We start from the raw sequence: 12,674 nt of genomic DNA on the forward strand, positions 1-12,674 counted from the left end.
TCATTGGTGACTGACCGTCTGGTGGCTGCGGTCACAGTAGCGCAGCCCGAAGTAGTCTGTCTCTGCCAGGTTCACATGGTTGAACACAAAGTCCAGCACCACCGACCCCTTAGTGGACTTCTGTGTAACACAAGAGGTTAGGAATTAGTGTCTCAGTCACATTCAAATGTGTTGCCAAGCAAAGCCATTCTCAAGTAGAGGTCAGTGTTTTTAATTGACAGAATATAAAATGGGTGACAGTCATATTATACTGTGGCTATTAATGCATTCTGAAGCAACATGTGAAGTATTCTGAAATACCATGGTGGACTTCTGTATCATTTTTTGAAGAATAAATAGTTTCAACAATATATGGCATACAGCGGTGGTCACCAACCGGTCGACCACGTTCGACTGGTCCATCTCCAAGGCATTCCTAGTCGGTCACCAAACATTTCTGTAAAAACCCCAACCATAAAGCCATGCGTTCCTATTTTTTTGGTTTCGTGCTGTTAGGGGTAGGTGCACTTGATTCCGCAGCCCTAGCGCCAGGAAGGCAAAATGTTCCCATACATAACCATTTAATGTGTCTGAAGGTCGAACTCCCAGAGAGAAAATCAAGTGCACGTATAGGCCTACCTTTGGCCAATCGGATAGCTCAGAATCCCATGTCTGCACAGTTTGCTCGCACTATAGACTGTAAAAACAATTTTAAAACCATGACTGTAGAGAGACTCAACGAATACAGCAAAAGTCTGCTGTTTTTATGTGTTTTAAGTTGTTATTCTGGCAACACTTTGTTCAACACCATCAGAAGCCACAAAGTGCGGGTTCTCCCAGCTTCCACAGGCGACAACCAGCACTGCAGCTGCAATGAAGAAGTTGAAGCAAAGTGTTCAGATCAGCTCGAGTTGTAATTATTAGCGGCTTCTGTCTTTTTTTAATATCAAGGGATATTTCACTTTCTCTGGTCATAGGAGAAACATGAATTGGTGCATGAGGCTACTAGCTGGAAGACTCGGTCCCCTTTTCTCAGCGGAGGGAAGGAGGGTGGAGTAACGATGAGTCGGGTGAGTCAGCCATCAGTCAAATTATTACCAGTGTGATCCTACATCTAAAAAACATCATTTTAAAACGGTCTGAGAAGAACCACATTGGCAATTCAAGCAGAGCCAATATGCAGTGATAATGTATTGGGCCTATAGCGTAATGCACAAACCTCATTGCTACAGAACTGTTTTTAATTGGTTAATGTTGCATAGGCTTACATATTTAAGTCCTGTTTAAAAAAGATCTGAGCGGTAGATCTTGGCTTGCATTTTTGACTCAAAGTGATCTTGACTCAGACCACTGGCATACAGCATAGCACATATTTTATTCACTTCAGGATGAGGACATATAGTCTCTCTTTTAGCTTGCCGTGTCTGGATTTAGAAATAACATGAAGGGACTCTATAAGAGAGCAGACATATGTCTCCAGGGAAATATGAAGAGATAAATTATTACTTTGCTATGCGGTGAAAACAGCCTTACACTGCAATTTTACGCACCTCACCTCTTATTACCATTTATCTGCTAAAAGAAACAAACTTAGGACTCTGATTTTAGTATGAACCAGACAAACCCTTGTTACAGTAGAATTTCCATAACACCTATCCCACTGTTACAAGATAATTGCTATAAATCTATATCTCCTTTGTAGGATGAAGAAAAATCCTTGACCACATCTTTAGCTCAGTCAGCACTTTTGCTTTTCCCTTGTAGATACAGCATCAATCCAAAACTGAGGATATAGTGTAAGTATATATTGCAATAGATAACCAAATCATTTAAATCAAACAAATCAATCCCAACTGGCCAAGCCTCAGCGAGGAGCAAAACCCAACCAAGCCCTCCTCTCTCACCTGCGTTCAGTTACATTCGGAGCTCCCGAGTGGCACAGCGGTCTAAGGTACTGCATCTCAGTGCAAGAGGCGTCACGACAGTCCCTGGTTTGAATCCAGGCTGCATCACATCCGGCCGTGATTGGGAGTCTCATAGGGTGGCACACAATTGGCCCAGCGTCATCCGGGTTTGGCCGGGGTAGGCCGTCATTGTAAATAATAATTTGTTCTTAACTGACTTGCCTAGTTAAAGAAAAAATACAACATTTTTTTTACCTTGAGGGCAATTTGACTACATCCCAAGAGAGGAAATGTATTTCTACTATGGAGGCATCGATGCCAGTAATGAAAGATGGAGGTTTACTCACAGTAAACATCATCTCAAGGTGAGTCAGAGGCTGAAACACATGACAAACACACTAACATTCCAACCCAACCAAGGGTTTCCTACCCTCCTCTTTTTCCATTTTCCTTTTCAAAGTCAACACACACATGCATGCATGTACACACACACACTCAGTTCCTTGGGGTATGATTGAGAGAGCATTTCGGGTGGATCATTCACAGACCAGCAGTGTGTTTACTTTGGGTTTGTGTGCGATTTGTTCTTTAGCAGGACACCAACATCCATCTTGGCTGGAGGACATCACTCTCTCTTTACCTAATTCTCTCTGTTTGCTCTTGACACAGAGAGGAGGAAATGGTGTGTGTGTGTGTTTCTCTCTGAGATACAGTGGAGAGGACTGCTCTTCTTAACCACAAAGCACATTTTTGATGAATCACGTGGTGTACACTGACAAACAGTCAGTATGATTTACGCCCCCAAAGGCATGAGCACACAGACCGGCTGGTTAGAGACCAAACGTGACTGCCTAGAGCAGACTATGCCATTTTCAGCAGTAGGTTTACAATCAGCAGTGTGGGAAAACCTAGTGAATCTATATGGGTTTTTAGAAGTCACGGCTTACACTCGTATTAAGAATTCAAGAAGTTAAGAGCAGGTTGAGAGCTTCAAGTTCCTTGGTGCCCACATCACCAACAAACTAACATGGTCCAAGCACACCATGACAGTCATGAAGTGGTCACAACAAAACCTATTCCCCCTCAGGAGACTGAAAAGGTTTGGCATGGGTCCTCAGATCCTCAAAAAGGTTCTACAGCTGCACCATCGAGAGCATTCTGACTGGTTGCATCACTGCCTGGTATGGCAACTATTCGACCTCTGACCGTAAGGCACTACAGAGGGTAGTGCGAACAGCCCACTACATCACTGTGGCCAAGCTTCCTGCCATCTAGGACCTCTATACCAGGCAGTGTCAGTCATAGACTGTTCTCCCTGCTACCACATGGCAAGCTGTACCAGAGCGCCAAGTCTAGGTCCAAGAGGCTTCTAAACAGCTTCTACCCCCAAGCCATAAGACTCCTGAACATCTAGTCAAATGGCTAGCCAGACTATTGGCAGTTCCCCCCTTACACCACTGCCACTCTCTGTTGTCATCTATGCATAGTCACTTTAATTAACTCTACCTGCATACTACCTCAACTAACCGGCACCCCCCCCCCCTCCCCCTGTATATCTTGTTATTTTTTACTGCTGCTCTTTAATTACTTGTTACTTTTATCTCTTATTTTTTGAAACTGCACTGTCGGTTAGGGGCTCGTAAGCAAGCATTTCACTGTACTGAATACTGTTGTATTTGGCGCATGTGACTAATAAAATTTGATTTGAAGTCCAAGAAGACCACATAGTATGTGATGAGTAGGTCCAAGTTCATTCCTAAGGCATCTGAAGTAGAGCACTTCCTCATGTTAACAGTTAATTACCTCCTCTGTGATTCAAGACTCATCTGCATGTTTTCATTATCTTCTCAATCTGCAGGTGCACTCCCAGTGAATCACAAGTGGGCTGCCTGTGTCTGACACAGGAGACAGGCTCTCTCGCTCTCGCTCTCTCTGATACCCTACTATATCTATTGCTCTCCTTCTCTCGCCCCACCTCTCCCTCTTTCAGAGATGTAAACTGGTGAGGGCCCAAAAAGGATAAATATTTTTTTGCTGAGAAACTACATTTTATTTTTTACACATCTACCAATCGATGCCCTTCTTTGTGAGGCATTGAAAACCCTTGCTGGTCATTGTGGTTGAATCTGTGTTTGAAATGCACTTCTTGATTGAGGGAACTTACAGATCATTGTGTGTGGGGTACAGAGTTGAGGTAGTTACTCAAAAATCATGTTAACCACTACTATTGAACATAGAATGGAGTCCATGCAACTTACTTGCTAATCACATTTCTACTCTTGAACTTATTTTGTCTTACCATAACATTCAGTATTCATTTCAGCTTTCATTTGTTTGATTCATTTAAAAAAATGTCTACAAACAAAATTCCACTTTGCCATTATGGAGTATTGTGTGTAGATCAGTGACACAACATCTCAATTGAATCAATTTAAAATTCAGGCTCTGAACACAACAAATGTGGGAAAAGTCAAGGGGTGTGAATACTTTAAGGCACTGTAACTAGGCTCTCAAAGAAAGGCCTTGTGATACACTGTGTGTAATTGTTTTCATAAATAATGACATTTTAGAGGCTAATAAGGCTGGTGGAACCGTTCATAGATATTTATAGGAAGAATCCTCCAAAGATAGAATCTTTCTTGATGTCTGCATACCCCAGCTCGCCATCATGGGCCCAGGGGCCGACTGGGACAAAAATTCATCCCTGGCATTTAGCCCACATCACCGTGCACTCACTGCACGCACCCCCCATAGTGCTCCTATTTTTTTAGCTCATGTTTAAGACAAACACAACAAATAAAAGCACCAAATTGTCTCTCTTGCCTCCCTGTTGTGCAGTCTGTCGCTGCATTTTCTCTGCCTGTCTGTCTTGTTCTCCTCTGCTGTCACTGTCTGTCATTCCTAAGTGCTATTACATACAGTATAGAGCCAACATATTAAGGAACTGGCAGTACATCTGTGTCTTTGTTTCCTTCCTAGCTCAAATGCACTCACCTATGAGCTGTCTGGTACCAGAAGACCATGGGTCCACACTACCTGTGCTGGGCCCAGCAACATCCTAGAGTAACACTTCATTTTACACTTCCATTTACAAACTGTTTGCTCACCATATATTATATCATTACTCCCATATTTTGCAAATGTTAGTAAGCTAGCTATTCACACATCACTGGTCAGCCAAATGCCCAATATAGACAATTATGACAACAGAAAAGTCCTAAAGAAAAGACTGACTCATGGGCAGCCAGCCGTATCCATAAAATATACAGTACCAGTCAAAAGTTGACACCTCAGTGTTTTTCATTAATAGTAGTGAAGACATAACAACTATGAAATAACACATATGGAATCATGTAGTAACCAAAAAAAGTGTTAAACAAATCAAAAAATATTTTATATTTGAGATTCTTCAAAGTAGCCACCCTTTGCCTTGATGACAGCTTTGCACTCGCTTGGCATGCTCTCAAATAGCTTCATGAGGTAGTCACCTGGAATGCAGGTGTGCCTTGTTAAAAGTTAATTTGTGTTATTTATTTCCTTAATGCGTTTGAGCCAATCAGTTGTGTTGTGACAAGGTAGGGTTAGTATATAGAAGATAGCCCTATTTTGTAAAATACCAAGTCCATATTATGGCAAGAACAGCTCAAAGAAATGACAGTCCATCATTACTTTAAGACATGAAGGTGTCACGGCCATTAAAAGAAGAGGACCAAGGTGCAGCGTGGTGAGAGTACATTTTCTCTTTATTGGAAAATGATGCCGAACAAAACAATAAACACTACAAAAACAAACAGTGAAGCTAAAGGCTATGTGCCCTAAACAAAGTCAACTTCCCACAACCACAGGTGGGAAAAAGGGCAGCCTAAGTATTGTTCTCAGAGACAACGATAGACAGCTGTCCCTGATTGAGAACCCTACCCGGCCAAAACATAGAACTACACAACATAGAACACCCACCCAACTCACACCCTGACCAAACCAAAATAGAGACATAAAAAGGTCAGGGTGTGACAGAAGGTCAGTCAATCCAGAAAATGTCAAGAACTTTGAAAGTTTCTCAAAGTGCAGTCGCAAAAAACCATCAAGTGCTATAATGAGACTGGCTTTCATGAGGACCGCCACAGGAAAGGAAGACCCAGAGTTACCTCTGCTACAGAGGATTAGTTCATTAGAGTTAACAGCCTCAGAAATTGCAGCCCAAATAAATGCATCACAGAGTTCAAGTAAAAGACAACATCAACTGTTCAGAGGAGATTACGTGAATCAGGCCTTCTTGGTCAAATTGCTGTAAAGAAACTAGAGGATTTTTCAACGCCGATACTGATTATTGGAGGACCAAAAAAAGCTGATACCGATTAACCGGATGATTTATTTATTTATTTATTTATTTATATATATATATATATATATATATATATATATATATATATATATATATATATATATATATATATATATTTGTAATAATGACAATTACAACAATACTGAATGAACACTTATTTTAATCTAATATAATACAATAAAATCTATTTAGTCAAATAAATAATGAAACATGCTCAATTTGGTTTAGATAATGCAACATCACAGTGTTGGAGAAGAAAGTACGAGTGCAATATGTGCCATGTAAAAAAGCTAACGTTTAAGTTCCTTGCACAGAACATATGAAAGCTGGTGGCTCAATATTCCCAGTTTTATGTTATAGATATTATAAGAATTATGATGCATCAACTATTTCTCTCTATACCATTTGTATTTCATATACCTTTGACTATTGGATGTTTTTATAGGCACTTTAGTACTTTAATAGCAGGAGTTGATAGGCTTGAAGTCATAAACAGCTGTGTTTCAAGCATTGCTAAGAGCTGCTGGCAAACGCAGTAAAGTTTGAATGCTTACGAGCCTGCTGCTGCCTACCACCGCTCAGTCAGACTGCTCTCTCAAATATCAAATCATAGACTTAATTATAATATAATAAACACAGAAATACGAGCCTTTGGTCATTAATATGGTCAAATCTGGAAACTACAATTTCGAAAAGAAAAACAGTTTATTCTTTCAGTGAAATACGGAACCGTTCCGTATTTTATCAACCCTAAGTCTAAATATTGCACAACCTTCAATGTTCTCATAATTATTTACAATTCTGGCAAATTAGTTCGCAATGAGCCAGGTGGCCCAAACTGTTGCATATACCCTAACTCTGCGTGCAATGAATGCAAGAGAAGTGACACAATTTCCCTAGTTAAAATTGCCTGCTAGCATGAATTTCTTTTAACTAAATATGCAGGTTTAAAAAAATATACTTCTGTGTATTGATTTTAAGAAAGGCTGCTGATGTTTATGGTTAGGTACATTCGTGCAACGATTGTACTTTTTTCGTGAATGCACTTTTGTTAAATCATCACCCGTTTGGCATAGTAGGCTGTGATTCGCTGATAAAGGCACCGTATTGATTATATGCAACGCAGGACAAGCTAGTTAACCTAGTAATATCATCAACCATGTGTAGTAGTGATTATGTGAAGATGGATTGTTTTTTATATGATAAGTTTAATGCTAGCTAGCAACTTACCGTGGCTCCTTGCTGTGTCTCCTGACCCCTCCTGTCTCAGCCTCCAGTATTTATGCTGCAGTAGTTTATGTGTAGGGGGGCTGGGGTCAGTTTGTTATATCTGGAGTACTTCTCCTGTCCTATTCAGTGTCCTGTGTGAATCTAAGTGTGCGTTCTCTAATTCTCTCTTTTTTTCTCTCTCTCGGAGGACCTGAGCCCTAGGACCATGCCCCAGGACTACCTGACATGATGACTCCTTGCTGTCCCCAGTCCATCTGACCGTGCTGCTGCTCCAGTTTCAACTGTTCTGCCTTATTATTATACGACCATGCTGGTCATTTATGAACATTAGAACATCTTGGCCATGTTCTGTTATAATCTCCACCCGGCACAGCCAGAAGAGGACTGGCCACCCCACATAGCCTGGTTCCTCTCTAGGTTTCTTCCTAGGTTTTGGCCTACACCTGCATTGCTTGCTGTTTGGGGTTTTAGGCTGGGTTTCTGTACAGCACTTTGAGATATCAGCTGATGTACGAAGGGCTATATAAATAAATTTGATTTGATTTGCTGCACTCGCGTAACAGGTGGTCAGCCTGCCACGCAGTTTCCTGGTGGAATGCAATGTAAATCGGCCATAATCGGCATCTAAAAAAATGCAGATTACCAATTGTTATGATAACTTGAAATCGGCCCTAATTAATCAGCCATGCCGATTAATCGGTCGACCTCTAAAAGAAACCACTACTAAAGGACACCAATAAGAAGACGACACTTGCTTGGGCCAAGAAACACATGCAATGGACGTGGTGGAAATATGTTTGTTGGTCTGATGAGTCAAAATTTTTGAGATTTTTGGTTCCAACCGCCGTGTCTTTGTGAGATGCAGAGTAGGTGAACGGATGATCTCTGCATGTGTGGTTCCCACCATGAAGCATGGAGGAGGAGGTGTGATGGTTTGGGGGTGCTTTGCTGGTTACACTGTCTGGGATTTATTTAGAATTCAAGGCAAACTTAACCAGCATGGCTACCACAGCATTCTGCAGCTACACGCCATCCCATCTGGTTTGCGCTTAGTGGGACTATTATTTCCCTGCATCCAGGTGGAGACCTACTACCAGCAGGAACATGGAACACTCCATGTCTGTAAGTCATGCATATTTAAAGAAAAAAAAGATATTTATAGCTAATACTCCAATCACATGAGGAGTGGAGAAGCCCTATGCCCCATAAACCTGTCTACTCCTGGAGTAACTCCCTGTCAGAGATACTGTGATTAGAGGGTTTTGCAGGAGGCCCTGGGAGGTCAGGGGTGAGGGTTTAGGTGTCAGGGGGAGTGAGAGCGAAGTTACAGAGTAAGGCTACTTTCAAACCAAAATGCATGAAACGCATGTCCAACGAGGCTGTTTGGTGGGGAAGAATGCTGTTTTTACGTTTTTAATTGGTTGATGGATCGTCTCGATGGATCCCCCACACCCAATTTGTCTGATTTGACCCTTATAGTCCTCAATAAACAATGTAAATGTTAACTCTTGCTTTTTCTTTCAAGAGCATTCGGTATCTTTATATATCTCTCTACAGGTGCAACAGAGACAGAATATTCCAAGGACCTCCAGAGCTTTCATATCAACTACATGTAAATCTCTCCAGAGCGCAGAGAAGTAAGCTCTGCTGGTGGTAATATACTTTATGCAAACCTCCTACACTATGGCGGTGTGATCATAAACCAGGTGATTCGAGCCCTGAATGCTAGTTGGCTGACAGATATGGTATATCAGACCGTATACCATGGGTATGACAAAACATTTATTTTTACTGCTCTAATTATGTTGGTAACCAGTTTATAATAGCAATAAGGCACCTCGGAGTTGTGGTATATGGCTAATATACCACGGTTAAGGGCTGTATCCAGGCACTCTGTGTTGAGTCGTGCATAAGAACAGCCCTTAGTCTCCCAGACCTTTATTAAAACTAATGTATCGTACCCCTATTCCCAGGTGAGTCGACTGGGAACTCGAGAGCAGCACAACAAAAACCTGCCACCCTGTTGTCAGCAAACAGTTCCCTGAGGAAGGATGCCACTCTCAAGGCTTCAAATTGTCAAATTTGAAATAAAGTTAGGTATAAACAACTTATTTTCATTTTTTGGAAGGTTACAAAAAAAATGTACTTATCCTGTTATTTTTACTAACTACTCTTGTGACTTGCAGATGTTCTCTATCAAGACAACACTTAGAGCATATGATTCAAAAAGGTTAATATCAATGAAAGTCTCCTATACATTTTCATTCATGTATATAAAGACATCACACAGGTGTGCGAACTAAATATACATCCCAGGCAAGACTGAAAAATAGGATAAAGGTTTAGACAGGCACCCCAAGTCTGATCTTTTTTCACTAATTGGTCATCTCTGAAAAATATCTGATGTAAAACAAAATGTATATGTGATTGGTCAAAAGACCAATTAGTGAAAAAAAGATCAGAACAGGGCTACTAGTCTAAACACAGGCAGGGCCAAGTTAATATAAGTCTGTTCTTGTGTTCGTAGCAGTTTGTATGAATTTAAGTAGTTACATAAATCAAATTATATTGGTCACATACACATGGATATCGAGTGTAGCAAAATGCTTGTGCTTCTAGTTCCGAAGCAATATCTAAGTAATCCAAAAATTCCACAACAACTACCTAATACACACAAATGTAAGTAAAGGAATGGAATAACAATATATATACACATACAAATATATGGATGAGCAATGACCGAGCAGCATAGGCAAGATGCAATAGATGGTATAAAATACAGTATATACTTATGAAACTTATCCTCTGGAGAGCCCTGTGGATATGGGCGGTACAGTTGCCGTACCAAGCAGTGATGCAGCCCGACAGGAAGGTTTCAATTGTGCAACTGTAGAAGTTTGTGAGGGTTTTAGGTGACAAGCCAAATTTCTTCAGCCTCCTGAGGTTTAAGAGGCGCTATTACGCCTTCTTCACTACACTGTCTGTGTGGTTGGACCATTTCAGTTTGTCTGTGATGTGTACACTGAGGAACTTAAAAATGTCCACCTTCTCCACTGCTGTCCTGTCGATGTGGATAGGCGGGCTGAGCACGCACCCTTGTGGGGTGTTGAGGATCAGCAAAGTGGAGATGTTGTTTCCCAGCTTCACCACCTGGGAGCGGCTTGTCAGGAAGTCCAGGACCTAATTGCACAGGGCGGGGTCGAGACCCAGGGCCTCAAGCTTAATGATGAGCTTGGAGGGTACTATGGTGTTGAATGCTGAGCTGTCAACAATGAACAGCATTCTTACATTGGTATTCCTCTTGTCCAGACAGGATATGGCAGTGTGCAGTGTGATGGCAATAGTATTGTCTGTGGACCTATTGGGGCAGTACGCAAATTGAAGTGGGTCCAGGGTGACAGGTAAGGTGGAGGTGATATGATCCTTGACTAGTCTCTCAAAGCACTTCATGATGAAGGAAGTTAATGCTAGTCATTTAGTTCAGTTACCTTTGCCTTCTTGGGTACAGGAACAATGGTGGCCATCTTGAAGCATGTGAGGACAGCAGACTGGGATAGGGAGAGATTTAATATATCCGTAAATACACCAGCCAGCTGGTCTGCGCATGCTCTGAGGCTAGGGATGCCACGTTTAACACTTTTAAACGTCTTACTCACGTCGGCCACAGAGAGCCCACAGTCCTTGGTAGCGGGCCGCATTAGTGGCACTGTATTATCCTCAAAGCGGGCAAAGAAGGTGTTTAGTTTGTCTGGAAGCAAGATGTCGGTGTCTGTGACGTGGCTGGTTTTCTTTTTATAGTCCGTGATTGTGTGTACATACATCATTGAATTGCTACTCCACTTTGTCTCTATACTGACATTTCACTTCTTTGATTGCCCTGTGGAGGGAATAACTACAGTGTTTGTATTCAGCCATATGCCCAGTAACCTTTCCATGGTTTAATAGGTTTACACTTTCAGTTTTGCGCGAATGCCGTCATCGATCCACAGTTTCTGCTTAGGGTAGGCGTTACGGATACAAGTATCCTGTGTGTGTATCCTGTGTGTTGGTTTCTTTTCTCTCCTTCTCCCCTCACAGGTGAAAATCATCACTCCCCAATCAGTCACCAATCATCAATCAGAAGACACACCTCCTCCTGTTTCCTACCCAATCACAGTTCCTTTCCCTTTCTTTCCCTGTCAGTTGTTTGCTGTGGAGCTCAATCTCTCTGTAAATGCCATGTCTGTAGATCTCTCGGTTTCACTCTCTTTATGTATTGAGATATCTTTTGTTTGAGCACCTCCATAGCACTTTGTCATCACCTGTGAGTATTGTTTTTGGTTATGGTGTTTGTTTGTTTGCTGGTGGGAAAAGGGGGAACCAAGACAAGTCGCCCATGGGCATACACTACCCGTAGGTAAACATTGTTAAATACACTAGTTAGAAATGGGCGGACCACCCACTGTATTTTTGGTTAGTTAGTTAGCTGTTGTTGAAATAGGCTAGTCTAGCTTAGGGGTGTTTTTGAATACTTATTGTTTCTTTCCTTGGGTCCAGCTCAGCCCCTTTTCCTGCTCCCCCCATTACCGTGTGTTTATTAATAAACCCTGAGTTTGACGGTAGATTTGAGTTGTCGTGGTTATTTCGTTCTCACTTTTACTTTGTCACTATTATAAATTGCATGAGTTATGTTACGGGTCTCGTTACCATCCCCCCCCTAGACTGTCGGGCCAAAAGGGATTCGTAACAGTAGGTTTTAATAGTCAGTGTGTACAACATCTCCTATGCACTTCCTTATAAACACACTCACCGAATCAGCGTATAAACCGATATTATTCTCTGAAGCTACCTGGAACATGTCCCTGCCCGCGTGATCATCACAATCTTGAAGCGTGGATTCCGATTGGTCAGAACATACAGTACATGTCAATTGCCTAGGAGACAGCAATAAGGAGACCCTTGCTGTAAAAGGGAAGGTACCATTGAAGGCCCCAGTATACACACAGGCAGCTTGAAGCAGTATGCATTGGTCTGATAGGGAGTTGACAAATTCAATATGTACCTTTCATCACCAAAGCCGTATTAGCATTTACTGCACGTTACTGAACAATCCAACCATTTCGTTAGTATCATTGATCCAAATGGGGAATTCACATACAATATCCAATTCATAAGCGTTGACTAATACGTCTAGGGTCATGTGGTGGTCTGGCAGCATGCTGCTTTCTAGTGATTTTACT

The 12,674-nt window shown here is 41.7% G+C and overlaps 1 protein-coding gene across 2 annotated transcripts in view; it reads right to left on the reverse strand.

Moving 5' to 3' along the window:
* LOC109868209 (band 4.1-like protein 4) overlaps positions 1-12,674 on the reverse strand; it is a 105,942-nt gene that overhangs the window by 67,065 nt on the left and 26,203 nt on the right. For both annotated transcript variants that reach the window (XM_031802690.1, XM_031802691.1), the window contains exon 3: positions 16-120. In XM_031802690.1, the coding sequence (XP_031658550.1) occupies positions 16-120 (105 nt within the window). The remainder of the gene's footprint in view (positions 1-15; positions 121-12,674) is intronic.

Source organism: Oncorhynchus kisutch, linkage group LG23 (genome assembly GCF_002021735.2).
Source record: "Oncorhynchus kisutch isolate 150728-3 linkage group LG23, Okis_V2, whole genome shotgun sequence".
In the NCBI taxonomy this organism is placed as follows: Eukaryota; Metazoa; Chordata; class Actinopteri; order Salmoniformes; family Salmonidae; genus Oncorhynchus; species Oncorhynchus kisutch.